At 40.4% G+C, this 26,354-nt stretch overlaps 1 protein-coding gene across 5 annotated transcripts in view; it reads right to left on the bottom strand.

The window, feature by feature from the left end:
• Positions 1-26,354, bottom strand: part of UBAP1 (ubiquitin associated protein 1) — a 70,091-nt gene that overhangs the window by 1,219 nt on the left and 42,518 nt on the right. For 3 of the 5 annotated variants that reach the window (XM_061425971.1, XM_061425973.1, XM_061425970.1), the window contains 4 exons: positions 23,510-23,550; positions 8,530-9,453; positions 1,245-1,427; positions 441-542 (listed from right to left, as the gene is read on the bottom strand). In XM_061425971.1, coding sequence (XP_061281955.1) covers positions 441-542; positions 1,245-1,427; positions 8,530-9,453; positions 23,510-23,550 — 1,250 coding nt within the window. Of the gene's footprint in view, positions 1-440; positions 543-1,244; positions 1,428-8,529; positions 9,454-15,796; positions 15,922-23,509; positions 23,551-26,354 lie in introns of all 5 variants that reach the window. The other 2 variants (XM_061425968.1, XM_061425969.1) reach the window with 1 other exon arrangement.

Raw genomic sequence — 26,354 nt, 5'->3', positions numbered from 1 at the left:
AAGGGGCTGCTCGGGAGGGCATCCTTGCCGGAGCCTCTCAGGTCCCTGAGCAAGCAGAGGAGGGCCATGGAGGAAGACAGGTTGATGCCACAGCCAGGACCCAAATCTTACCGACCTTCATTCAGGTCCCACCATCCACATCCATGCTCCCATCCAGCCTAGGCAAAATGACTAGCCATCTCCCCCATCATCCGAAAGTATGGCTTTTGCCCAAGTCATTTTTTTCCATCCCTTCCCTGGGATCTTTGACGGTCTTCAACCTGATACTTCCATGTGAGCCAAACATCCACATGCCTGTCTGGACACGGGAGATTCTTGCTCCAACTAGTTCTGCCTACAGTCAACGGGAGGGATGAAGGCTGTGGAATAGGAGTGCCCCCAAGACAGACTGCTTTGTCCCTTCTTTCCAGAGGGTTCCCATGAAGCATGGAGGCGCCTACCTTTTCCTCTGAACACTGCTGCATTTCTAGAGCCTCTTCCACCAAAAGAGGGTCGAAGCCCTTCTCACAGAGCTGTCCATGTGCAAAGAGATAGTCGAGAATCTAAGAAAACAAAGAGTTTAGCACCTACTACCACTGTTTTCTGTGCTTCCCAAAAGTCTTACACAGATCAACACGTCTGCTCCCCACCTTGACTGTTACATCCTGGATAGGACTTGACTTTGTACCTTGAACTGTGTCCAACACAGCAGGACCTCAGTGACTATTTGCTGATAGACACACCCTTCTAAATATGCATTGACAGTCTTCAAAAGAGTTCCTGTCACAGCCGACTCACATCTCCCAACTGACGTCAACCCCATAGCCTGGGCAGGATATTCTCCTAAGAAACCACCCAAGTCAGAAAGTGCCCCCAAGGCTTAGGGCTCCAGTACCCTAGATTAGAACTGCCTGGGTGCTTCTGACAGGATAGACATTTGTGGAAGAAGACATCTAACCATACCTCAAGCCTATTCTGCCACTGCCTCAGGAGAAGCAGAGAAGGGGGTAACTGGATAGGGTAGTCCTCAACTCCAGGACTCCCAAGTCTGTCCCTCAGCCCAGGTCCCAAAGCAGCCCCCAAAACACAAGCGCTGCTGGAAACCCCCAACAAAGCCCCCCTGAGTCCTGCCCGCCCTCCCTAATCACAGGAAAAGACAATGGTGCTGTGAGTGAGGGACTCTAGGACAGAGGCAGGACACTTCCAGCTCCCGAGATCGGGGACCTCTCCCCTGCCCCTGGCCCTGTGGCTGGCTAACCACTCACCTGCTCGATATTCTCTCCTTTCTTCTTCATGGCTCTCAAGACACACTCGTATGAGTAGCCCATGTTGACCACTGTCTCCACACAGTGCCGCTCACTGGGGGACAGCGCCTGCAGTTCAGAGTGAGCCTGGGGACAGCTGGGAGTGTTGGGCACTTGTGACACTGAGAAATTAGGAGGTGTGACCTAGTGGGAAAGAAACAAAGGATTAAGGCAAGAAGACAGACCCAGGCCCCAGAAGACAAGTCACCGAAGTGGCCCAATCCAGGGGTTTATCAATCCTGACCTAATCAAACCTCCAGTCAAGTAACCTGCCTGCAAGAAAGGGTCAGATTTCTGGCCAGACGTCCTGAGGAAGAACAAAGAGGGGTACGGGAGCTCCAGCTGAGGGACAGAAAATTTGGGAAGACACCTGCAAGTGTGGCTGTCCTCTGACCTCATCCCGCCTTGCAGAGTGAGGAAGCACCATGAAAGCACATGCCCTTTCCTGCCCAAATCCCCTGGGTTTGCAGTGGAGAACGAAGTTCTGAAAAGCGCCTTTGGTAGCACCTTGCTGGCATATATGACTTCTCTCCAGGGCTCCATTATCCCTTTCCTAAACTGCCGTATCTGAGTACTAGAGGGATCATTAATCTCAAACCCCCTCACTCCGGAATTGACTGTCCCAGTAACCATGTCCATCACGTCCCAGTGTCGTCGTCACATCTATCACTGGGCTGGGTAGACGGCCAGCTCAGGGCTCCCATGCTCTGAGGGCACTGCCCTTCTGCCCCACACCGTGTACTGTGCTTTGATTCCCTGCAACAGCTACTGTCCTTCAAAAGCAAGGCTGAAGACTACCACCCCTCCAGGCTGTACCCTCAAGGACTGGAACATGGTCCCTAGGGCTCAGCCTCTACTGCACTGGCTACAGGCGGCCTACTCCTACCACCGGCCCCCAGCCTGACTGGACAGACTCCCAGACTTAAACCCTACCACCACTTCTGATAATAATCAGCCCCAAGGCAAAAAGGCAGCTCACTCCCAGGCTGAAGGACAGAACCACCATGAGAAAAGCTCTCTGACAACTTGGCTCATCTCCCAAGAACCAGGAAAAATCATCCAAGAAAATTTTATTTAACCCTCTCCTTTTTTGGGGGGGTGGGGGAGAGAAAGAGAGGAGGAAAGAAGCCTGCTTATCCTAGAAGCATGTTCAAAATTCTATAGCTATAACCAGATACTCTCCTCCAAGTCAGCTGGGGGAAGCCAAGAAGCCTCAAAGCCTGCAGTGTCTGCTGAACCCTCTCACCAGAGCACACTCCAGGCAGTACAGTCCTGGGGCTCAGTCATCAGGTTACAAGAGTCACGACAGGGCATGGGAACTGGAGCACACCAGTCTGGCCACTTTGCAGGCCCCAAGACTCTGTCTTTTTAGGGGCAGGCTCTGCCTGGGCCTGAAAATACCAATAGCCAAACAGCATCTTGTTCGCATTACTGGCACAGTACTTCTCACACAAGAAGGAGCTCTCAGACGTTAGGTACAATGTCACTTGCAGTTCTGAATGCTGGAAGCCTGGCTCTGAGCTTGAAACTTACACAGCCCTGATATGCGTGTCTGTGTGCTGAGTGGCTCAGTCATAATCAACTCTCTGTGACCCAAGGACTGTAGCTCGCCAGGCTTCTCTGTCCTCAGAATTTTCCACAACGAGTTGCCATTTTCTCCTCTAAGGGATCTTCTCAACCCAGAGATTGAACCTGCATCTCCTGCGTCTCCTGCACTGGCAGGCGAATTCTTTACCACTGAGCCAGCTAGAAAAGCCTGGGCCCTGATACATTGATTCTACCTTCCAAAATCTACTAAAATGATAATAAAACTGTATTAACCTTAGAAAAAGAAGGCATAACAGAGGACAATGTATTTCAATGAAATTTTAGAAGGTGGAGTGCTAACGGAGGCAGAATAACTGGCAGAAACAGTGAAGTTAAAGTGGGAGATGGAGAGTCAGTCCAGCAGGAGACCCCTGAGAAGGTTTCAGCATGTGGAAGCACCAGGTACTGTTGGGGTAAGGCAAAGTACGAAGGCAGTGATAGCAGAAAACCCTCAGGCAGACCTTCCCCAACCCACCTTCTGCAGAGATCCAAGGTTTACTCTAGAAAATCGGAATCAATACCAAAAAGGACTGAGGACACCAGGCACAGCATATGGCAGAATGAGGTATAAGAACCAAAACGGGATTGAGTAAGCCTCTTTCAGTATCCTCACTTTCTTTAGCCTTCAAGCAGAATTCTTAGATAAACTTTAATAGCCCCCAAGATCTTCATATGTTGATGTTTTACAGAGCTCCCTTCAAAGCCCTGGTGGCTCAGACAGTAAAGCATCTGCCTGAGGGCCAGGCAGAGGGAGACTTGGGTTCGATCCCTGGGTCAGGAAGATCCCTTGGAGAAGGAAATGGCGGCCCACTCTAGTACTCTTGCCTGGAAAATCCCATGGATGGAGGAGGCTGGTAGGCTACAGTCTGTGGGGTCGCAAAGAGTCGGTAACAACTGAGCGACCTCACTTTGACTTTCTTCAAAGCCTTCTCTGGTGGCTCAGATGGTAAAATCTGCCTGCAATGCAGGAGACCCACGTTCAATCCCTGGATCGGGAAGATCCCCTGGAGAAGGGAATGGCAACCCAGTCCAGTATTCTTGCCTGGAGAATTCCATGGACCGAGGAGCCATGGAAGTCAGGCTATAGTCCATGGAGTCACAAAGAATCAGACACAACTGAGTAACTTTCACTTCAAAGCCAACTAACTAGTCAGTCTTAACGACCAGCAGGCACACCCCAACATACATATTCCCCCCATTTTGACTGTTTTTCTTTTAGTGATTCACTCTTAAAAGTGAACAGAAAGCCAAAGCCAAGGACATAAGACCAAACCAGAAGAGAGAAAAGACAAAGCACTTGGAAATTTAAAATAAAGCTTTTATTTAAAAGATTATGAGATTTTTTAAAAATGGTATGATAGTCAAGGATACGTTTCAGATAGTAAAACATAAAGTCAAAGAGAGAGAAAAGAGATAGCAAATTAGAAAAACAGCCAAGGAGGTCCAACATCCAGCTTATAGGAAGAACAGAGAAAACAGAAAAGTATAACACCAAAAACAAACCACAACAACCAGATTTTGAAAACTGAGCTGAGCCTTTGCTTGAAAGGATCCAGGAGGGTCAAGCACAATAAGTGAAGATAAGCACAATAAGTGACATTTACACTGGTAAATGTCAAATCTCCAGAAATGAAAAAAAGGATCCCTAAAGCTTTGGGAGTAGGGGAAGAAATCCGAATGGCACAGTACTGCTAGAAATCAGAGGTGCTTGTACTTCAATTTGAGAGCTTTCTGTTTTTAATTTTTATTTATTTATGGCTGCATGGGGTTTTCACTGCTGTGTGCGCACTTTTCTCTAGTTGCATCAAGCTGGGGCTACCCTCTAGCTGTGGTGCACAGGCTTCTATGACGGTGGCTTCTGGTGTTGCGGAGCACGGCTCTAGGTGCGCAGGCTTCAGGAGTTGCAGCTCCCGGGCTCCAGAGCACAGCTTTGGCACCCGGGCTTAGCTGCTCCAAGGCATGTGGAATCTTCCCAACCAGGGACTGAACTCATGTCCCCCTGTTGGCAGGCAAATTCTTAACCAGTGGACCACCAGGAAGTCCCTGGAAGTTTTTTTGTTTTTAAGGGAGTAACGTCTTAAAAATTTTTTAAGAAAAATGATCTTCAACTAAAATCTAAATTGAGCCAAACTATTATTCACACACGAGGATGAAATTTAGACATTTTTGGATATTCAAGGATTCAAAAACAATAGGTTAACCAACAAAATTGAATGTATCTGAATGAGAAAATTATCACTAGGTCTTTTGACACTCTTGGAGCATTTGGACAGAACTAGCAACAGGCATAAAGAAATTATACAATTTTTAATGGGGCAGTTAAACTATAAGAAATACAAGCTACCAAGAAAATCCTCATCACCACCACAGTATACCATCCCAATCATAATATTAACTAACATTAACTGAACCAAAACTTGTGATATAAATATGATGAAAGATACAAGAAGGTGGAGCAAAGCCTACTATAAGGGCTAAATGCTCAACTTACTGTAACAGGAAGTATAAACTTGTCTAAAATTAATAAATTTAGAAAATGCAATGTAAGCATCCAATTTAAAAATAGAGATAAATCCCAGTATAAACAGTTTGAAGAGTTAAAAGTACCTGACTATGGGAAGCAAAACGAATCAGGGAGAAGTGAGGCAGGAAACTACTCTTTTTCAATACAAGCCTTTTAAATGCTACTTGGTTTCATTAAAATATTCTTGTATTACTTTGATAAAAATAAATTCATTTTTTATTTTTTAAAATGTTTCAGTTCTTCTTTGTGTCTTTTTCAAAGCTTCCTATTTTTTTCCTATTTCGTTTTTTGGCTGTGCCATGTGACTTGTGGGATCTTAGTCCTGTCCAGGAATGGAACCCAGGGCCATGGCAATGGAAGTGCCAATTCCTAACCACTGGACCGCAAGAGAAGCCTCTCCTTTTTTTAATCTAGAGATGGAGAGTGACTCTCTAAGTATTAAAACAATGGCAACATGAGAAATGATCAACAGATTCAAGCACCAAAAAGCTAAGAGATTATATATTATCAGAAATCATTTGAAATACAATTTAAGAGTGCACTGGCACTTCTCATATCCTTCCTGGCTACAGGAAGTAAACTGAGAACTCAAGTACAAGGAAGAAGGCAAATGTTTCACTGAAGTTTATCTGACAGAGTAGAGAATATACAGCCATACCTAGAGAAAGAGAACCCGATGGCAGATGAGCCTAACCTGTGAGCAGAGCAAGGCCTCTGGCGGGGCTGAGCCACAGCGGGGCAGAGACACTGATGAGGGCTAGAGCAGGCAGCTCTGTGCTGCACAGAGTAAGGGCGCATCACAAGACTGTTCCTCTCAAGATAACCCCTGGAGTTCTCAACTGCTAACATTAGTTTATACAAACAATGACACATGAAAATCTGAAAAATGAGACCCGAACCCTGGGCCTGAAATAGATGACAAGAACTAAATTCTGGAAATTCCCTGGGAGTTCCCATGTGAAGGATGTATACGGGCCAGCTGACGACCATCACCCCCTACCTCCAGTCACTGTCTTGAAGAGAAGTGCTTCTCTCACCAGTAAAGGTTCCAACTAGCGGCTTCAAAGACTCACTAAGATAGAAAGCCATCCTAGAGCAAAGCCTAGGATGGAACTAGGCTTTGCTCCCTAGGAGTAAGGACCTCGGCTTCCTTAAAAGATCACCACAACTCCAAGTCTGTTTAAAGCTGCCCCCATAGGGCAGCAAATCCCCAGACCGGGATGAAGCAGGGACCCTACTACCCTAAAATGGATGGGCCCAAAACAAACTGCACAATCAGATGTGTCAAAGAATGAAGAGTGTTCTGGTTTGAGAAATACCTTCTGTAATTAGTTCACCGGCTTTGGTCTCTCAATGGTTCACTTTAACACTCTTAAGTTAGATGGGGGTGAGGGTGGGGGATGGTGGTGGCTAAGAATCCCTAACCTTCTGGAGTGTTTTTAATTTCTCTAAAGCATGCAATGAATTAGGGAGCAGAGAGGAGTATCCTGCTGACTAGAGCCCAACCACAAACCAGGGCGAATTAGGATAAGGCCCATGCTAAGAGATGTTACAGGCTTCACTGGGGACTTCAACAGTAAAGAATCCACCTGCCAATGCAGAAGATATCCCTGGGTCAGGAAGATCCCCTGGAGAAGGAAATAGCAATCCACTCCAATATTCTTGCCTGGGAAATCCCATGGACTTGAGGAGCCTGGTGAGCTACAGTCCTTGGGGTCGCAAAGAGGTAGACATGACTGAGCGACTAAACAAAAACAAGAGATGTTTATGCACTCTACTGAGTTTTCTGGGCCAAGGTCCATGGACATTTACAGGCAGCAGTAAGCTCTCTGACAATGGAAGCACTCACACAGAAACAATCACTTATCAAGAACGTTACCGCTGGGAACCTGCGCTCTTTCTAAGGCAGGCCAAAGCTCATCTTTTCTACCAGCTAAGAGCAGGCTGATTATGGTTCCAGAGATATCCGACCAATATAACCAGGCTCCTTTCTGACTCTAAATACCGCCTTGATATGCTGTTATTTAAAAATCTGAACTGGTATAACAAAATCTTGGACTTCTATGATTTCTATTCTATAATACAATAACGTATTATTCTGTGCTGCTGCAACAACCACATAAAGTAACCTCCCTGTATATGCAACTTCTCTGTGTGACCAAATCAGATTTCCTTCAAGATGATACAGTTCAGCTCAGTCGCTGAGTCGTGTCCAACTCTTTGCAACCCCATGGACTGTAGCACGCCAGGCCTCCCTGTCCATCAGCAACACCCAGAGCTTGCTCAAACTCATGTCCATCGAGTCGGTGATGCCATCCAACCATCTCATCCTCTGTTGTTCCCCTCTCCTCCTGCCTTCAATCCTTCCCAGTATCAGGGTCCTTTCCAATGAGTCAGTTCTTCGCATCAGGTGGCCAAACTCAAGATGACACAAGTTACAATTTTTCTATCAATCCACCCTTCAACACTAAATCTGTTCCAATCTTCCCCTCTCCCTCCCTTTGGAGAAAATTACATAATTCTTAGTAGTAAGCCAAAAAAGAAGGAAAAAAGTAATTGTAGTATTAAAATCCACAGGTTTAAAAATGGCAAATTTCAACCTTTGGCTCAAACTTCCCCAGTTACTAAAGTACCACCTAGTTTAAAGAAACATAACCCCAAATCAGTCAAACACATAGGAGCCAACTTCAGGGCAGAATGAGATGGGAGGAGGGAGGAGAGGGAAGTAGGGAGAAGATAAAATAAGGAGTACCAAGTAAGTGTTAAAAAAAAAAAGTTAATAGGAAAAAGTAAAAAGGCACAAAGAGAGCAAACCTTTAAAAAATGCAAACACCAGACACGGCAGCATGGAAAACAACAGGCAGGAAAACATCATTCACATGCTACACATTATCTTTTTGAAGAAAAAGATTAAAAAGATACAGGGAGGAAAAAATCATTACCAGGTTAGGTGCAAAGCTAATAATCCTTGTCCTCAGAAAAATAACCAGAACTACATGTACTTAATGTAATCAAGGTCAATTTGGTCATGCCCCATCCGTCCCTAATCTTGAAAAGAAGAATGTGAGGGTGGCAACTGCTAGGCAGGATTTAGAAATTTGTGGAGTTTTAATACAGGGCGTTTAAAAGGCTTACCGTGGGACGTGTATTTGGAGGTGCTGATTCTTCTGTGCACACAGACAAGACAGACAGGGAAGGCGTCTGGGGAGGGGTCAGGGTTGGCACCTCTGTGCCACTGTCCAAGTTCAAAGCTGAAAGCCCAAGGGTAGGATGCCCATTGAGCTCACTGGCACTGCTTTGGGTGGAAGGCTTTAGGAAATTCCAGAACGTGCCACTGCGGAGGCAGGATGTGCTATGGAAAGTGCTTGCCATCTTGGGTGTCTTCTGACTGCTGTCATCAGAGTCAAGTTTGGGGAAGGACAAGGACTTGATATTGCTCACTGAAGGAATGGGGGGGAGGGACACTTTGGAAGACAGCGACATCTTTTCACAGTTGCCCAGCTGTGGTAAGGTTACAAAGCCATTGGGTTTGTGAAGAGGCTTGAAATCTAGGGTGGCCCGCTCCAGAGAGGCCAGGACCTCCTCCTCCTGTAGCACAGACCCAGAGCCGCCTCGAGGCAAGTTACTGTCCAATAACTGGGCCATGATGGGTCCACTGGTTCCCACCAGAATGTTTCTCAGCTCTTCCTTCTCATCAATAGTTTTTAACTCCAGATTATCAAATGGATCTTCTTCACACTCGAAGTCAGCAGGGTTGAAGTCTGCCTTTGTGTGGGGCGGGCTGAGAACTTTCTGTTTCGTGGCACTGCTGCTGACCCGAGTGGGGGTGAGGATGCTGTTGTGCTGTAAGCTGGCAAGGATGGGGTTAATAGGAGGTGGCATGGCGGCTGCACCGTGAGTCTTGGAGAAGCTCATCTTGCTGTCACCCTCCGGGCCACTCTTGGAATTCACTGTAGCTTCTGCTTCCTCAGCCTTCCGCTCTGCTTCCCACTGGGCTTCTTGGATCTTCTTAATATCCTCAGCCCACTCAATGGTTTTCTTTTCCAAGGAGAAGTCATACTGCAAAAATATATCAGAGAAAGGTGTGAACCCAGGTGGCCATCCCTCCCCCACCGAATTCATTTCTTTCTCACCCTGGCACGAAGGAACTGGACGAGGCAGCATTTAAGATGTATGGGAGGATCCCGCCTCAGGAAAACTAAGACTTTCTAAGCTTGTAAGATTTAATCCGACTTTGCTCCCTGGTTACGTATAGAAATTAATGAGAAAGAGCTCCCACCATCTCTAATCATATACCCAGGTCATATGTACCTTGCTGCTTCCTTTGCTTCTCTCCCCTCAGGCCATTTCCCTTCCTAGACTTCTTCACTGGTGGTTCAGGCAGAACTCAACCACCTCCTCTTATGAGGCTTTCCCGATGGCCCATTCCTTCCTCTGAACTCTTACATAGTATCTGTCTCTACCATTTGATGCTGAGCACATGTGACCATATGAAATCTTTCTCTAAAACATCTGCCCAACACTATCACAAGCCTCTTGTTGGCAGCAACTGGGCTTTAGACCCTCTTAAGATCTCTTATCTAACACAATGTCCTCTGTGCTCAATATAACAACAGGCCCTAGTATTTAAGAAGCACTTACAAGGTGCCATGCATGATTCTAAACACTTTTTATGTATTAGCTCTCTAGATTTTCTCAACATTACAACGGCTATGCTCAAGTTCATGACGCTGCTAAATGATAGAGCCTGGATCTGAACCCAGGCAGTATGACAATATATTCTATGCTCTAAAACACTACCAAATTACAATGAACAGATTGTATTCTAACTGTAGGAAAAGTGCTTAGTAAGAAATCTAGACATATTCAAATTAAGATTTTTACAGTGCAAACTCAACAAAAACAAACCACCTCATAAAAATATGGCCAGAGGATCTGAGTAGAATCTTCCAAAGAAGCCATACAGATGGTCAGAGGCACATGAAAAGATGTTCAACATCACTAATTATTAGAGAAATGCAAATCAAAACCACAATAAGGTATCACCTCACGCCCATTAAAATGTCTGTTATCAAAAAGGCAAGAAATAACAAGTGTTGGAGAGAATGTGGAGTAAAGGGAATCTTCATACATATTGTTGGTGGGAGTAAATGGGCACAGCCACTGTGGAAAACAGTATGGAAACTTCTCAAAAGAATTACCAAATAATCCAGCAATTCCAAGAAGACACAAAGACCAATTCAAAAAGATATAGGCACTCCTGTGTTCATCACTATTCACAGTACCAAGATACAGATACAATCTACATGCCCATCAGTGGATGAATGGATAAAGAAGATGTGGGGAAGGGGTGTGTGTTTATGTACGTACATATGTGTGTGCAATACACACACACACAACACACACACTATGAAATTTAAAAAAGAAAGATGAAATTTTGTCATCTGCAACATGGACAGACCTTGATGGCATTATACTAAGTGAAGTAAGTCAGAAGGTGAAAGATACATACTTCATGAGTCCACATGTATATACACACAAGCATACAAAACAAAAAAAGAACACAGAGAGAAAACAGATTAGTTATGAGCCGAGGGACAAAAATTGAGTAAAGAAGGTCAACAGTGTAGTGAGAGATGGAAACTAAATTCTGGAGGTAAGGATGCTGCAGTGTATACCCAAGTCAAAACAAAATGCTGTATACATGAAACTTCCACAAAGTTATAAATCAATGTTACCTCAATTTTCTACAAAAAGATTTTACAGTGTAAACTGAACAAAAATTCACTTCAAGGTTCCTTAATAGCTTTAAGCATTGTTCAGTCACTAAGTCATGTCTGACTCTTTGCAATCCCACGGACTACAGTACACCAGGTTTCCCTGTCCTTCACTATCTTCAGAATTTGGTCAAATTTATGTTTGTAGAGTCAGGGACACCATCAAACCATGTCCTCCTCCGTCACCCTCTTCTCCTCCTGCCTTCCATCTTTCTCTCCCAGCATGAGGGTCTTTTCCAAAGAGTCGGCTCTTTGCAGCAGGTGGCCAAAGTATTGGCGCTTCAGCTTCAGCCATCAGTTCTTCCAATGAATATTCAGGGTGGACTGCCTTTAGGATTGGCTGGTTTGATCTCTCTGCTGTCCAGGGTACTCTCAAGAGTTTCAGTGCTACAATTCAAAAGCATCAATTCTTCAGCATCAGTTCTTCAGCACTCAGCCTTCTTTATGGTCCAACTCTCACATCCATACCTGACTTGGAAAAACTATAGCTTTGACTGTATAGACCTTTGTCAGCAAAGTGATGTCTCTGCCTTTTCATATGCAGTCTACATGGGTCATAGCTTTTCTTCTAAGGAGCGTCTTTTAATTTCATGGCTGCAGTCACTGTCCACAGTGATTTTAGAGCCCAAGAAAATAAAATCATCACTGTTTCCACTTGCAGCTTCAAGTATCAAGTATAGATCAATTTAAAAAATTTTCATTTGTATACTTGGAAAAAATTACCTATTATATTATACAAAATTCACCTAAACAGGAGTAAAAACCTCGGGTGTTCACCTAAGGCATCAAACAGTGTGTCTGGAGACACAATAAGAGTAAAGAGAGCAAAGAGGCCTACCACGACAAGAGTCTCAGAATAGAAAAAACACAGTGGAAGAAAGTAGGTTTCATCCCTAAACCTTTCAGCTGCAAACAACACAACAGAAGCCTGGAAATGCACATATCCAGAAGTTCATTTACACACTCCTGAGTCAGTTACTGGGCCTCCGAAAAAGACTTGGGGTATCACAGGGTTTCCTTTCTACCTCTAATGGAACAATGAGAAAACACTGGCCAAAGATTGCTGCTTCTAACTAGGGAGCAAATCCAATTTTGCAACTGGTTTCCCCCACCAAAAACAGGCGTGACCAACTTCCCACTGCCTGTAAACGCAGGTCTCTGAAGTTTTACTCCCGAAAGGAACTGGAAATTTCTTCCCTCTGTAATAAAACCTTGAGTTTTTTTTTAAGTTACCAAAGTAATGTAGAATACTTGGAACATAGTAAAAAAAAAAAAAAAAAAAAAAAAACAGAAAAAAATAGAATTATTATAGTGAAAAAAATGTGATTTTTGAGTGCACAATAATAACAACAGCATCTAATATTTATGGAGTACTAGGAATCAGAGTAAGCATTATAAATGCACTATTTTATTTAATCCTTTTAACAATCTTGTAAGATTACACAGCTATTACATGGCAATTCCAGCCCATGAAATCAGTGAACCAGAGTCTGCTCTAAGCTGTTACACTAAGGGCCACCCTCCACTACTGTGGCCGCCAGTACTGTTTCATTTTCAATGAAAACTTTTTGGGCCTGGGTGCAAGGTCTCCATATGATTTACTGACTCGCTTTGATGACTTTTAATCTGAAACCCAAGGGCAAATATGAAAAGTTACATGAAGCTTCAGACCTGTTTAGGGCTCTAGGTCTGATTCCTTTCTGGATGGAGAGGGAGCAGCACCAATACCACAGCCTAACTGCCTCCAGGAGACCCAAAGCAGCCCAAGTTTAAGGGAGCTAGCTGCACTTACAGAACAAAAACACTGCAGCTAGCCCACACAGGAATGGAGCTCGGAGCCTTGATCTCCTCTTTTGTCGTTAGTGGGCACTGTGAGTATGGCAGGCAAAGAACCAGGCACTCATTAGGGCTTCACGCAGCTCAAATAGAAAATTCCCAGCAAAGCCTACAACGGCAACAAATGTGGGATTCTAAACAAATTTTCTGAATGATTCCATGAGGCAGTGAATAATGAGAACTACTGAAATACACTGCAGGTGTTATTTAAATCATATTGCTAATAATGTCCTGCACACAGGGTACTATTTACTCAATATTTGTTGTTGCCAATAAAAAAGCCACCAGGCAAACAGAACAAGGTAAAACTTCATATGGGAAATTGCCATCTCTTCAGGCCCAATAAATTCTCCATACAAAAGGAGGATCAATTCAGTATACAAAAACATGTAAGATACTCAACATTACCTGAAACTAGGGAAATGTACATCAAAACCACCATGAAAGAGGGACTCCCCTAGCAGTCCGGTGGTTAAGACACACTGCTTCCACTGCAGGAGATGCAGGTTTGATCCCTGGTCAGGAAACTAGGCCCACATGCCACACCATGAGGCCAAAAAGAAAAAAAACCATGAAACCACTGCATACCCATAAGGATATATATAACCAAAAAGACAGATGATAACAAAAGTTGGCAAGGATATGCAGAAACTGGAAACTTCATGCAGTGTAGGCAAGGTTATAAACTGGTATGGCCACTTTGGAAAACAGTCTGGCAATTCCTCAAATGGTAAAACACAGTTAATATATGATCCAGCAATTCCACTCCTATGTACATACCCAAGAAAACTGAAAGCATATGTCTGTACAAAAACCTGTATACAAATATTCACAGCAGTATTGTTCCTAAAAGCCAAAAAACTGGAAACCATCAAAAATGTCTATCAACGGTGGACTTCGCTGGAGGTCCAATGGTTAAGACTCCTAGCTTCCACTGCAGGGAGCACAGGTTCAATGCCTGGTCAGGGAAATAAGATCCCACATGCTGCTCAGTATGACCAAAAAAAAAAGTCTATCACCTGATGAATGGATAAACAAACTGTGGTATATCAACACAATGGAATTATTCAGCTATAAAAATGAATGGGTAAAACTTGAAAACATCATGTTACATAAAATAAACCTATCACATATATATTTATATACTGTCATATATAAAAGACTAAATATTGTGTTATTCCATTTATATGATATTCCAGAATAGACAAATTCATGAAGACAGATTTAGCGGTTGCCAGGGTTTGATGGGAGGGGGAAAATAGGGAGTGACTACTAATGTACACTGGATTTCTTTTCGGGGTGATAAAAATGTTCTGGAATCAGATGGTGGTAATGGTTATACAACTCCAAATATAATAATAAAAAGACTCCACTTATTTGCATACCTTAAAAGGGAAAATTTTGTGGGTATGTGATTTATCAATAAAGCTATTGTTTAAAAATTTAATAAGTTCTCCCACTATGATTATTCCCTACAAAGACTAGAACAAAAAACAAAGTTTTTATTATTATTTTTTTAGCTGTGCCATGCCACTTGTAGGATCTTAGTTCCCCAACCAGGGATCAAACCCAGGTGCTCAGCAGTGAAAACACAGAATAATCCTAACCTAACTGGATTGCCAGGGAATTCCCAAATCTTTTTTTTCTCCCAAATCCACTTTACAGTAACATGGTAATGCTTTAGTAAATTCCCCGTCTTTGCCAAGAGGTTGTATTTTAAAAATCTAAAGTCACAGGAATAAGTATTTGGGTGAGTAGAGTACCCTTCTGTTTTTCCATATAACTTCTTCTCTAAACTATAAGCTCCTCGAGGACAGTGTAAGGCATTTGTCTCTATCCTCAGCCACAGCAGAGTGTCCCTCAAAAGCAGGCATTCAGTAAGTGTAGGAAGTCACATAGCATGGGGGCATTTGCTGCTTTCAAGATGTAATTTTATACACTTATATATAACTGAGCTTTAAAGATGCAAGGACTGAAAAAGAAGCTATTAAGGGAATGGCATTTAAGCACAGTCGAGAAGAATAAATAGATTTTTAACAGGCAGACCACTTTCAGTATGGTGAGAAGAGGAGACTGTTTCAAGCGGATATAACCACTCATGAGAAAAGCATGATACAGACAAATAGTACATATAGTACATTCGACAAACCACTAGTATCCTGGTTTGGAGGGACTACGGAGGAGATGATAAGCTAAGGTACTCGACCATTATCTTATGTCTAGACTTGATTCAGTAAGGGTTGGTCAATCATTGTAAGTTTTTATATTCAGGAATATTATTCTAGAAACAATATGAAAAATAGAAGGAAAATTCTGTAAGCTTCTCTGTAAGCAGAGGAGCCCATTGAAGAGACTACTGAAATAGCCCAGGTGAAAAACTAAGGTAAGGAATAAACTGAATGGCAAAGGGAAGACACAGCAGAGAGAAAATATTATATAACTTGAGTGACCAAGAAGGTAATGAGCACATTTATAGAAGGAAAGAGGAGAAGAAGCAAGTCAGACGAGCAATAGGAATTTGTTTTGGGCAAGGTACAGAACCTCAGGAACATACAACCTAACAGATTATACAAGATCTGTAAGAGATATATAAACATATACAAAGGTGTTGGGGGGTTGTGCACATGTGCATGCCTGTGTGTGAGAGACAACATGAACCAAGCAATAACAGGAGCTATCAGAAACATAAAAAAGAGCTAGAAGATTGTTTTTTCTCTTGCACTATACATCAAATTCTTACTCCTTAAAATTTTAAATGTACTAAACTTTAACTAAAAATTACCACTTACCTGTACTTCTCTGACAACCTGCAAACAATCAGGCAAGGAGAAGCCAATAGGAAGACCAACTTTAGCTGGTGTTTTGAATTTGTCTCCTATCTTAAATGGGACATCATCAAGGTAACTGAAAGTCCCTACAATCAAAAATAAAGTAGAAAATATCAGCAAAGAACTTATTATTTGTTTTTGTATAATCTTATGTCTAGGATACAACATTAATTTATGCTATCCTAAGACTAGAAGTTACAGAGTTCCTTCTCTGACTGCTTACCTTCTCCTGACCCTAGATCTCTAAGGAAAAACTCCCACTTGAGGCTATTTGATTTTACTTTGGTTGGGAAGATCCCCTGGAGGGAGGGCATGGCAACCTACTCGTTTTCTTGCCTGGAGAATCGGCATGGACAGAGGAGCCTGACAGGCTACAGTCCATAGGGTCGCAAAGAGCAGGACAGGATTAAAGCGATTTAGCACACACGCATACTTGGCACAAAGGCAAAAGTACTCACAGCAACCTAAAAGGCCTCCCCAAATGCCCATTTCCTCTCTAGCCCTCAACTTCTGGCTTACTGCACCAGGTCACAGTGATTCTCTATTCCTCAACCATGACGTGGTCAAAATTACCTCAAAAAATCTGCACTGGCTGCTTCCTCTATCTGGAATGCTCTTCCCTCAGATAGTCACAGGGCTTACTCCTTCACCTCCTTCAAGTCTTTGCTCAAATGTTGTCACTTTCTAAGTGAGGCTTACCCTGACCATCCTTTTAAAAATTATTCCCACACCCTAACCACAGTAATCTCACATTACTATCTATGTTTCTCCATAGCACTTATTACCTTCTAACATACTATGTAATTTTCATTTTAATTGTATTTATTGTCTATCTTGCCCAATGGAATACAAGTAACTTGCAAGTATTTAAGTTTTATTTACTGATGCAGTCTCAAAACCTACAGTACTGCCCAGCACATATAAGGCACTTATTAAATACTGCTGAACTGATGACAGAATCTTGATAGAATCTCCACAAAAGAACCTCTTTGGCTAGTATTTCTCTACTCCAGTAAGGATCATTTTTTAATTAATACTAAGAACTACTCTAAAAAAATTTTAAAGTGATATTTTGGAGATGTGGAAGGAAAACCAGACAAGACCAGAGGAATCAGACTAGGATTATCAGGAGACACAAACCATACACAACTGAACTACTTTTAACTCCCTAAATGTTCTCTGTCCATCACAGATGAGTAATACAGAAAGATGGGACATTATAACTACTGATAGGATCAGACAAAATGAAGTCGTTCCTGTCTATGAATCTTACGAGGTATATACTCCGAATCAGACCATCTTTTCTTTTCTGGATCAGGTTTGGGGCTAACATGCTGGCAGAAGTATCAGGGACAATGAAATACAGTTGATAAAATAAATTTTGCTTTTTTAATATTAGCAGCTAGTAGAATAAAGCTTGTTTCTGGGTCTCACACATGTACATCTTCTTGAGTATTCTCATGGACAGAGAATAAGACAATTACACATCTCCCATGAAGAGGCTTCTCTTAATAAAAACTCCATAGATTTCAAGACTTATCAAGGTCAAGATATATTTGTAATCTTGTCATCATTCCCATTTCCCAAGAGCAGTAGACGCACCTGCTCTGATACACCTGAAACCTCCAACAGAAAGAAGGCTCCTGTTCCTACCCTTGGGGGAGAGGTTCTACCTCTTTCCCATATAACCTCTGGCTAGAATTAAAACATCTTAAGTGTCTCTCACTCAGATAGTAAATTAAATCCACAACTGTGTTCGATTTAATAATTTTTCTGAGGCACAACCATAATTGTTAACATTCTTGATAAGTTTTCATATTGGTAGTATTTGTATAAGTGTTTCCTCAGGTGCCAATGCCTGTCACATTCCCACCCTTATTTACTTGATTAATTATGTCTTGTTCTTTAAGAATGAGCTTAAGAAAAACTCCCTTCTCAATCTCAAAACAGGTCTTGCCACTCTGTATTGTTAACAGTTTGTTTCCTTATGCTCCCTGCCTGCCCCTGACCAAAGACTTTGGTCAAGACTTTGATCAAATTGAGCAAATCTCATTGAGCAGATCGTGAGATCTGCTCAATGAAAATAAAGACCACATGGTCTTACATTTCTCTTAATATTTATTAAAACTCAAAATGATTTACCTAAAATGGCAAAGCTTGTGATGAAAAGGTTTTAACAGATATTCATGCAAGATGTAAGCACATTTGTAAGGTTCTGCAGAAAGTCACAAAAATGTACCAGAGGTACCAAAAAAAACCAAAGTATCAGGTACCATCACAGCTTGCCAACAAAACCCTGATTATAACACTAAAACCTTCTGCCACTTAAAATGCTTTACAGTATAGAGATCAAAAGCAAGGCTCTTTTTATTTGTAAAGAAGTTTTACCTGTTTTCCATGAAAACAGGTGCTCAAAAGTTACTGAAAGTTAGAGTCTACCTTTAGCTACTGCCCTAATCAGGAAACAAAGCTGGAACTGGTATTTTCTAAGAAGCACTGGAAAGACTTACAGTCAAGTTAATAATCACAAAATTAAGTCTTCTGTTTAAGAAAATTTTAAGTACACAAAGTAGGTTAATTATATGACACATACACATTTTAAAAATCCTATGTATAATAAATATAAGAAAACCTATCCACGTTAATATAACAAAATTTTCTTAAATGAATAGTTCTTCCAGATTTGGTAATGGGGAGTTGAGGGGGGAAGACTATTTTAAAAAGTACTTAAGATATGTGAACCAAATGATAATATCTTTAAAGAAAGATAATAAAAAGATAATATCTTTAAAGAAAGGTGTTCAGTTTCCCTGCACACCTTCCAGTTAGAAAATTATGACAGTGCTGTATATGCACACGGACGACTTCTATTCTATAAACAGAAGTAGGTCTTGGCTTAAGGACAGACCAGATCATGTAGAACACCTTGAAACAACTGCGATTTCCCTTTATTAGCACCAATTGCAGGTAACTGGTTTAAAAAGCAGCTTCATTTCACCAACAAAGCCAATGCCCGGGTGATTTAACACATTCTCTAACCTGCCCCCTCCCCCAGGCTTTGTTAACAGGGAATGACTAAAGAAGTTTCATGATTATTGAGAGGAGGGGTTAGAGCTAAAAGGCAAAAGGGATTTAAGAGATAGCAACAAAAAGCAACTTTTTAAATAATGGACAGAGATTAGTACAACTAAATAAGGTTGCTTTGAGGATTACAAAGAGTATTTTTACAAATATAACCAACTATACCTTAGGAACTATTCATTTTTAGCCAATATATCAGAATATCTATTTAAAAACATCAATTTCTCTTGTATCTCAATACATGTTATTATTAAATAGATTCAATAAAACCTCAACCACATGGCCAAGAGAATTAAGCACTGTGGCTAACAATTTTCTGGCTCAACCCAAGTACCTTTTAGTTTCAGTCTTTATTACTGAAGCTCCTTCTAAAACATCTGAGACCATCACCCTCGGTTTCATTTAAAAAAACAAAGTACGTCTGTGATGGAGGGGTTGTTCCTTAAGGTCAGTTTCTGCACACCACTTGCCATTATGCCATAGTAGAAGGAAACAGGCTGAATGTGTAAATGACTCAGGATAAATTCTGAGAAGTTTTCATTCTGTTTCCTTTCTTTCTAAATTGCTGATACATTTATGATCTTGTAACCTGCCTGATTTTCTAGAAAAAAAAAAAAAAAGTAATTCTACATGGGGATAGAAATTCCTAATAGAGGGTAGCAAACGGATTATGCTTAATGCAGATTTTACTGTGCATTCAATTGAGGTTTTTGAAAAAGAAGACTAGATCAAATTTAAAATTAGGTGAAAATGGCAATTCCATTAACTATCATTACCTTAAAGCTGTAAATCAGGTTAACAGTTGCAAAATCAGATCTATAGATAAATGGAGAGACAAACATACACACATATACACACATACAATTATGTAAGTATCACTACGAGATAAGAAGTCAAAAGAAAATGTTATTCATACCCTAACAAAAACCAAGATAACCTACAAAATCAGCTTTTTAATATGCAGGGTCTGGCATTAAATCAAAAATAAGACACAGAAAAGCAAGAGAAAGTGATTCACCATCAAAAGAAGAACCCAAATGCAGGGATAGCAAAGGTACTGGAATTCTCAGAGAACTTTAAAACTGTAATCAATGTGTTAAAGGATCTAATGGAATAGGTGAACATATGTGAGCAGATGGGGAATTTCAACAGAGAAATGGAAATAAAGAGAGACAAATGGAAACACTAAAAATTCAGTATGAGAGAATAAAATTTTTGATAGTTCATAAGCCAGGCTATGCTAATCAGAAGAAAATACTCAGAAGAGGAAAGAATTAAAGAATTTGAAATTAGGTCAAAAGAAATTAAAAGAATTAAAACACAAAGAGAAAAAAAAAATGGAACAGAGTCTTAAGAGATCTCTGGGACAATATCAAACAGCCTAATGTGCATGTGATTAGTCTCAAAAGGCTGAGAGAGAGAGATGTAGCGAAAGAAATGAGAGAGGAGATCATCGCTGCAAATTTTCAAAAGTAGTAAAAGACATCAACCCATAGATCAAGAAGTTTAGCTAACTCCAGGCAGGGTAAATACATAGAAAATCACACCAGGGCACCTCATAGTCAAAATGTTGCAAACAAAAGCTAAAATCTTAAAAGAGGGGAGATGGGCATCATATTATGTACACAAGAAAACAATTAAAGGATGGTTGACTTCTCTATATTACATTGTTACTTAAAAAATAGCAGTAACACATCAACTTTTAAAACCATCTATGGACTTCCCTGGCAATTCAGCAGTTAAGACTCAGCTTCCACTGCAGGGGCAGGGGTTCCCTTAATTAGGGAACTAAGATCCTACATGCCACACAGTGTGGCCAAAAAATAAATATATACATTTTTTTCTATCATTCAGCAGAAAAAGTAATTCAATATCTTAGTAAAAATTACACAAAGAGCAAAATAAACATTTCTAAAAGTTAGCTAAAAACAGTCATAAATATGACAGCTTGGCCTTTCAAAGGAGGGAGTTTAGTTTTATTAAGCCCAATTACAAAGGCATTTTTTTTTTTCAAATTAGAATCTCAAGGCATTTCTCCAGATACTAAAAAGTAATTTGTTTGTTCAGTTTTTAAAAAATCCTTTAAAATTCACTTCGGGAAAATAACTTTTTCTCAGATAAAACAAGTGGAAAATTAATTAAAACTTAAAGACTGACATTCAGAAAGGCCAGCTCTGAACTGAGCCAAAGGTTTTGCAATTTACATAATATAAGAAAAATATTTTTAAAGGTCTTTGAAAAGTTACTATATCTCTTATTCCATTATTTAGGTGTATATGGTTATTGATGTCAGTGAAAGAAGTTCAATCTCAGATGAAAACCATGAACTTGAAGAAAAAATATGTTATAAGACAGCATAGTATAAGATATAGTCAGCCCAAATATTTAAATTTAAAAACAAGTATTTTCATATCCAGTCATGAGAGCAGCTGTTACCTCCTTGTGCACACTCCAAATGACCTAGAATTACACACACACACACACACACACACACACACACACATATATTATCTAATCCCCAATCAGATAATACCTAACTTAGGGGGGACCAACTCAGAGGCTCATAAACTAAATAGTGTCAAGTCAGACACTCGCTTGACCAGGAGATACAAAAACTTTAGCTATATGATGCCAGCCACTGAAGTTCAAAAATCAGGTATCAAGAAGCAAACAGAACTAGGGAGGCCGTTTTTGGCCCTGTGCACTCTACACAAGTAGGTCAAGAAAGCACGTCTATAAACAGAGTAAAAATGGAGCACGTCCGCAGAGAAGAGCACGAGAGGTGGACAGAGCTGTAGACTTCGTTTCCTGGGTTTCTAATTTCAGCCTTGTAAGGCCAGGAGGAATTTGATTTCCTGCATTCAGATGCCTACAAGATTGCCTATTAAATATTCTCCACTCATTTCCTTTAATTTCTATTCCCTAAACTACATGATATCTAAAAATAAGATTATTTATTTTAAAAACCAAACTAAAGCCACCAAAATTCAAGTAGGAGCTCAGCAAATTAAAGCAGAAGCCAAAGAGAGAAAATCTTCTCAAATTTTACTTGGATAGAATGTCTCATTTAAACAGTATTTTGAATATTTTGATTAGGAATGTAAAGAGGAGGAGGAAGTCCTTAAAAATTAATCTTCACTGATCAGAATTATAATCTTCTCTCTAGAATGCTTAGCTGGAATACATAATAAACTAAGGTCCAACATATTTTCACTCCCATGAAAACGGAGTTTCGTTGTTCTTTTCTCTCCTCGGTCTTCCCTCTCTCCTTGGCTCTGTCCTCTCTTTCCCCTTGAAAAGGTGATCCAGAGGCAACTAAGATCAGCCTCTCTATATCATGTGAATACTTTGAAAAAGCGCTGTAATAATCCTTAACGGAGTTAGCTTACCTAGAAGATCTGATGCCTGACCCATTACACAGAATACAAATTCCAGAGTTTGAAAGACTGATCCAAAAGGATTTAACAAAACATGCAAGCAATGTATGTAAGCATATGCACAGTGTGGTTCAAAATATTAAAGCTGTTGCATAAAATATATAAACAAGTTAAAAACCACAGTAACTGTTGCACTACTCTGACTCAGCTAGTGATATTTTATAGATCAGAAGAGCATAATGATACATGTTGCCATTCAGTCTAATAAATCACTTTTACAATGACAATTTTTTAAATGGAAGATTAGTTTTAAAACCCCTTTTAAAATAATTGTGTTATCTGGATATTTCTGGTGTTTCTTATCTTTTACTATATGAAAAGATGGTCTAATTTTAACTTCCTAGGTACTTCCATTCCTATCAAATGCAGATAACAAAGTTTATTAATGTATTCATTTTGGAAGGTTGTATCTCAGAAAAAGATGATAAACTATTAGCTTTTAAATGCAAAATTGTAATTCCTGTTGGTTAGTTGCTAAGTCCTGTCCAACTCTGCCACCGCATGGACTGTAGCCTGCCAGGCTCTCTGTCCACGGAATTTCCCAGGCAAGAATACTGGAGTGGGTTGCCATTTCCTTCTCCAGGGGATCCCAACCCAGGGATCAAACCTGTGTCTCCTGCATTGGCAGGAGGATACTTTACTGCTGAGCCACCACAGAAGCCCAAAATTGTCATTACAACTACCAATACTTCTGTAATATATTGACCTGCTAATCATGCCTCATTTGTTGTAAATTACTTCTTTTTATGGGGGGAAAATACCTAAATCAAAACATTATAAAATGTTAATTAAAGGCTTAGAATTGTTCACACCTGACTAGAGAAGAGATGGACCAGAGAATAAGAAAAGGGCATGGTAACTACTTCAAAATACTGCTAAAGAACAACAAAAACAGACAGGCTCCCTATCTATCTCCATTGGTTTTGAGTATAATAAACACAATGACACTCAAAAGTTTAACTATCTATTTGAAGAAATGCTTCAATATTAAAGTTATATGTGAAGTTCTATGGAATGCATATATGCTACACTGTTGTACAACTTTATTTTTCTCAATCGGCTCATTTAAATAAACAAAAAGGGACATTTACTCATGTGATTTCAAATTCTCTGATCAGATCAAAACTTAAACCATAATATCTAACAGTCCACTTACCATGAAAATCTGCACCCAACTTCTTAGAAGCCATTTAGAACCTGAAAAACAAAGAAATACGTCTTAGCCACATTACGCCTCAAGGGGATGTAAACAAATTATCATAAGAAAATTTAGATACAAAAATACCCCAGAAGACTAAAGGGTTCCAGGACTGATACAACCTCAAACTTCTCAGTCCCAAAGTCTTAAAAAAGAAAGCAGAAAGGAGGAGAAACCACTTTTCTATACAAAAATAATCCTGTAATCTACATGTTCTGAAAACAAACAAAATATCAGAACAGCAAACTGGCCAATAACCAATTTATATGCAAACTGTCAAAAAAAAAAAAAAAACCTTACTAAACACTTATCTTCCTGATATAAACTACAAATGTCAATACTTGGCAGTTTTCTCAAGATTTTTAAACCATCCCATTTAATTCAGTTATGTAAATACAGACCTTTTATTGACAATGAACTGTAACTGTTAAGACTGACACTTCTGAATTAGGGAGTCCATGACGTACAACCTTACCTATCTGTTTGGCTGCGCTGGCCTTAGTCGCGGCACGCAGGATGTTTGTACTTCACTGTGGCATATAAACTCTTAGTTATGGCACGTGGGATCGAGTTCCCTGACCAGAGATTGAACCCGGGCCCCCTGCACGCACTGGGAGTACCAAATCTTAGCACCTGGACCACCTTTGTACTGTTTTAATTTTGTAGAAAATTCCAAAAACGGGAACCTTCCTGGCAATTCAGTGGTTAAGACTCCATGCTTCCACCGTGGGGGCCAGGGTTTGATCTCTGGTCAGGGAACTGAGATCCCACAAGCTATAATTCCACAGGCTGTGTGTGCGGTGCTGCCTCCCCCCTCCAAATTCAAAACACCAAAGAGGAAAATCCACAAAACCACACACCTAGCTTAATACTATCTTTGCACTTTGCCCCTACATAAGCAGTTACAAAGTTCTTCTCTTGCACAAACAACCTGAGTTCTTCAATTTAAAGTTTATTTACCTTGATGCGGTGTTTATACATTTAACTTAATACATAAGAATAATGAATTTATAGTATGGTCTCTACCAACTGCATTACATACAGTACAATGAAAAGCATCATACTCAAAATGATCTACAGGCATATCCTATTCTACTGCAATTTAATTTACTGCACAAATCAAAGGTATACTCAACCTTACATTGAGCAAGTCTAAGGAGTGAGGCGCCATTTTTTCAAAAGTATTTGTTCACCTCACATCTGGTCACATTTAGGTAATTCTCACACTATTTCAAACTTCCTCATTATATTTGTCATAGTGATTAATGACCTTTGATGTAGTAATTGTTATGGCATTTTTTAGCAATAAAGTATTTTTTAATTGAGGTATACATATTGTTTTCTTAAATGATGCTATTATTGCACACTTAACGGTTACAGGGTAAACATAACTTCTCTATGCACTGGACAACCAAAAACCTGTGTGACTTGCCTTACTTTGATATTTGTCTTCTTTAGTGGTCTGGAACCAAACCCACAATATCTCCAACATATGCCTTTATTTTCCACTTAAAGTTTTTTTTTTTAAAGAAGGCAAGAACATCACACCCATCATGTGAAAAATCTTCAGAATAATTAAATCTGTACAGGATTTAAAGAAACTGACAAGTTGATTTTAAAATTTACATGTAGAACTTCCCTGGTGGTACAGTGGGTAAGACTCTGCCCGCCAATGCAGGGACACAGGTTTGATCCCTGGTCTAGGAAGATTCCACACGCCAAGGAGCAACCAGGCCCCATGGACCACAACTACTGAAGTCCATGCTGCAACTATGGAAGCCCATGTGCCACCACCTGAGAGAAGCTCCCACCTGTCTCAACTAGAGAAAGCCCACACATAACATAATGAAAAGCCTGCATGCCACGAGGAAGTCCCAGCACAGCCAAAATTAAAAAAAAAAATTTTTTTTTACAATCAGAAGGATAATAAATTAACTCCCTTTAGTGAGGGGGGAAGAAAGCAGCTACCAAACAAACAGAACAAACCACTTCCAATAACCTATTCCTGATTCTAACTTAGCCAAGGCCATCTCACAGAGGTAGTTCTACAGCTTATTTCACACCCCAACTTATCTGTCCTACACTGATTAGAAAGTCATGCTATATACTGTCCTGATATTCAGTGACCCAGCACTGTAGGTAGCGTAGGTGTCCCCACGTTAACACCTACTACTAGCCAGCAAGTGTCATTCAACGGTAGTGTTAAATGTCAACAGCAATTACCACGCCATTTCCATTACTCATAAAAAGTTACTGGTTAGTTAACTGCTATGGACTTAACCACAACACTGAGTAGAAGATAAAGGTTGTGTTCAACCCCATCAAGGATAAAAAGTATTATGGAAAAAGTACGCACTCGCAGATTTAAAAGAAGCTATATTTTAGAACATGTGAAAAGAAAAACATTGGAAGAAAAGCAGCACTGGGAATAATTAATAAAATTTCTCTACAGTTTCTGAACATTCTATGGCAAGCTAGTACTAATTTTATAGTGTCTTTAAAGCTCTACTTTAATAGTATCAATTTCCAGTATGATGTTGGGATGAAGCATTCTGGTTGCCATTTTTACTAGTTAACAGAATTAATAATTTTAAAGTATATGGATCATCAATTTTCAAAGAACCAACAAACCATACTGAAAATTATTTAACTTTTTTTGGATGAACCGAAGACTTCATAGAACCTTACAGGCTTCAATATCATCATAATGTACCTAAACCACAATAATACAGGGAGACTTTTAAACCTGGAAGCAAGATTCTTGGCAGCCTCAATCTTCCCACAGAGGCACAGACCAGAAATG

The sequence above is a fragment of the Bos javanicus genome, chromosome 8 (genome assembly GCF_032452875.1).
Source record: "Bos javanicus breed banteng chromosome 8, ARS-OSU_banteng_1.0, whole genome shotgun sequence".
NCBI lineage: Eukaryota > Metazoa > Chordata > Mammalia > Artiodactyla > Bovidae > Bos > Bos javanicus.
Note: the sequence above shows the minus strand (reverse complement) of the source record. Positions and strands in the feature narration are given on the sequence as shown.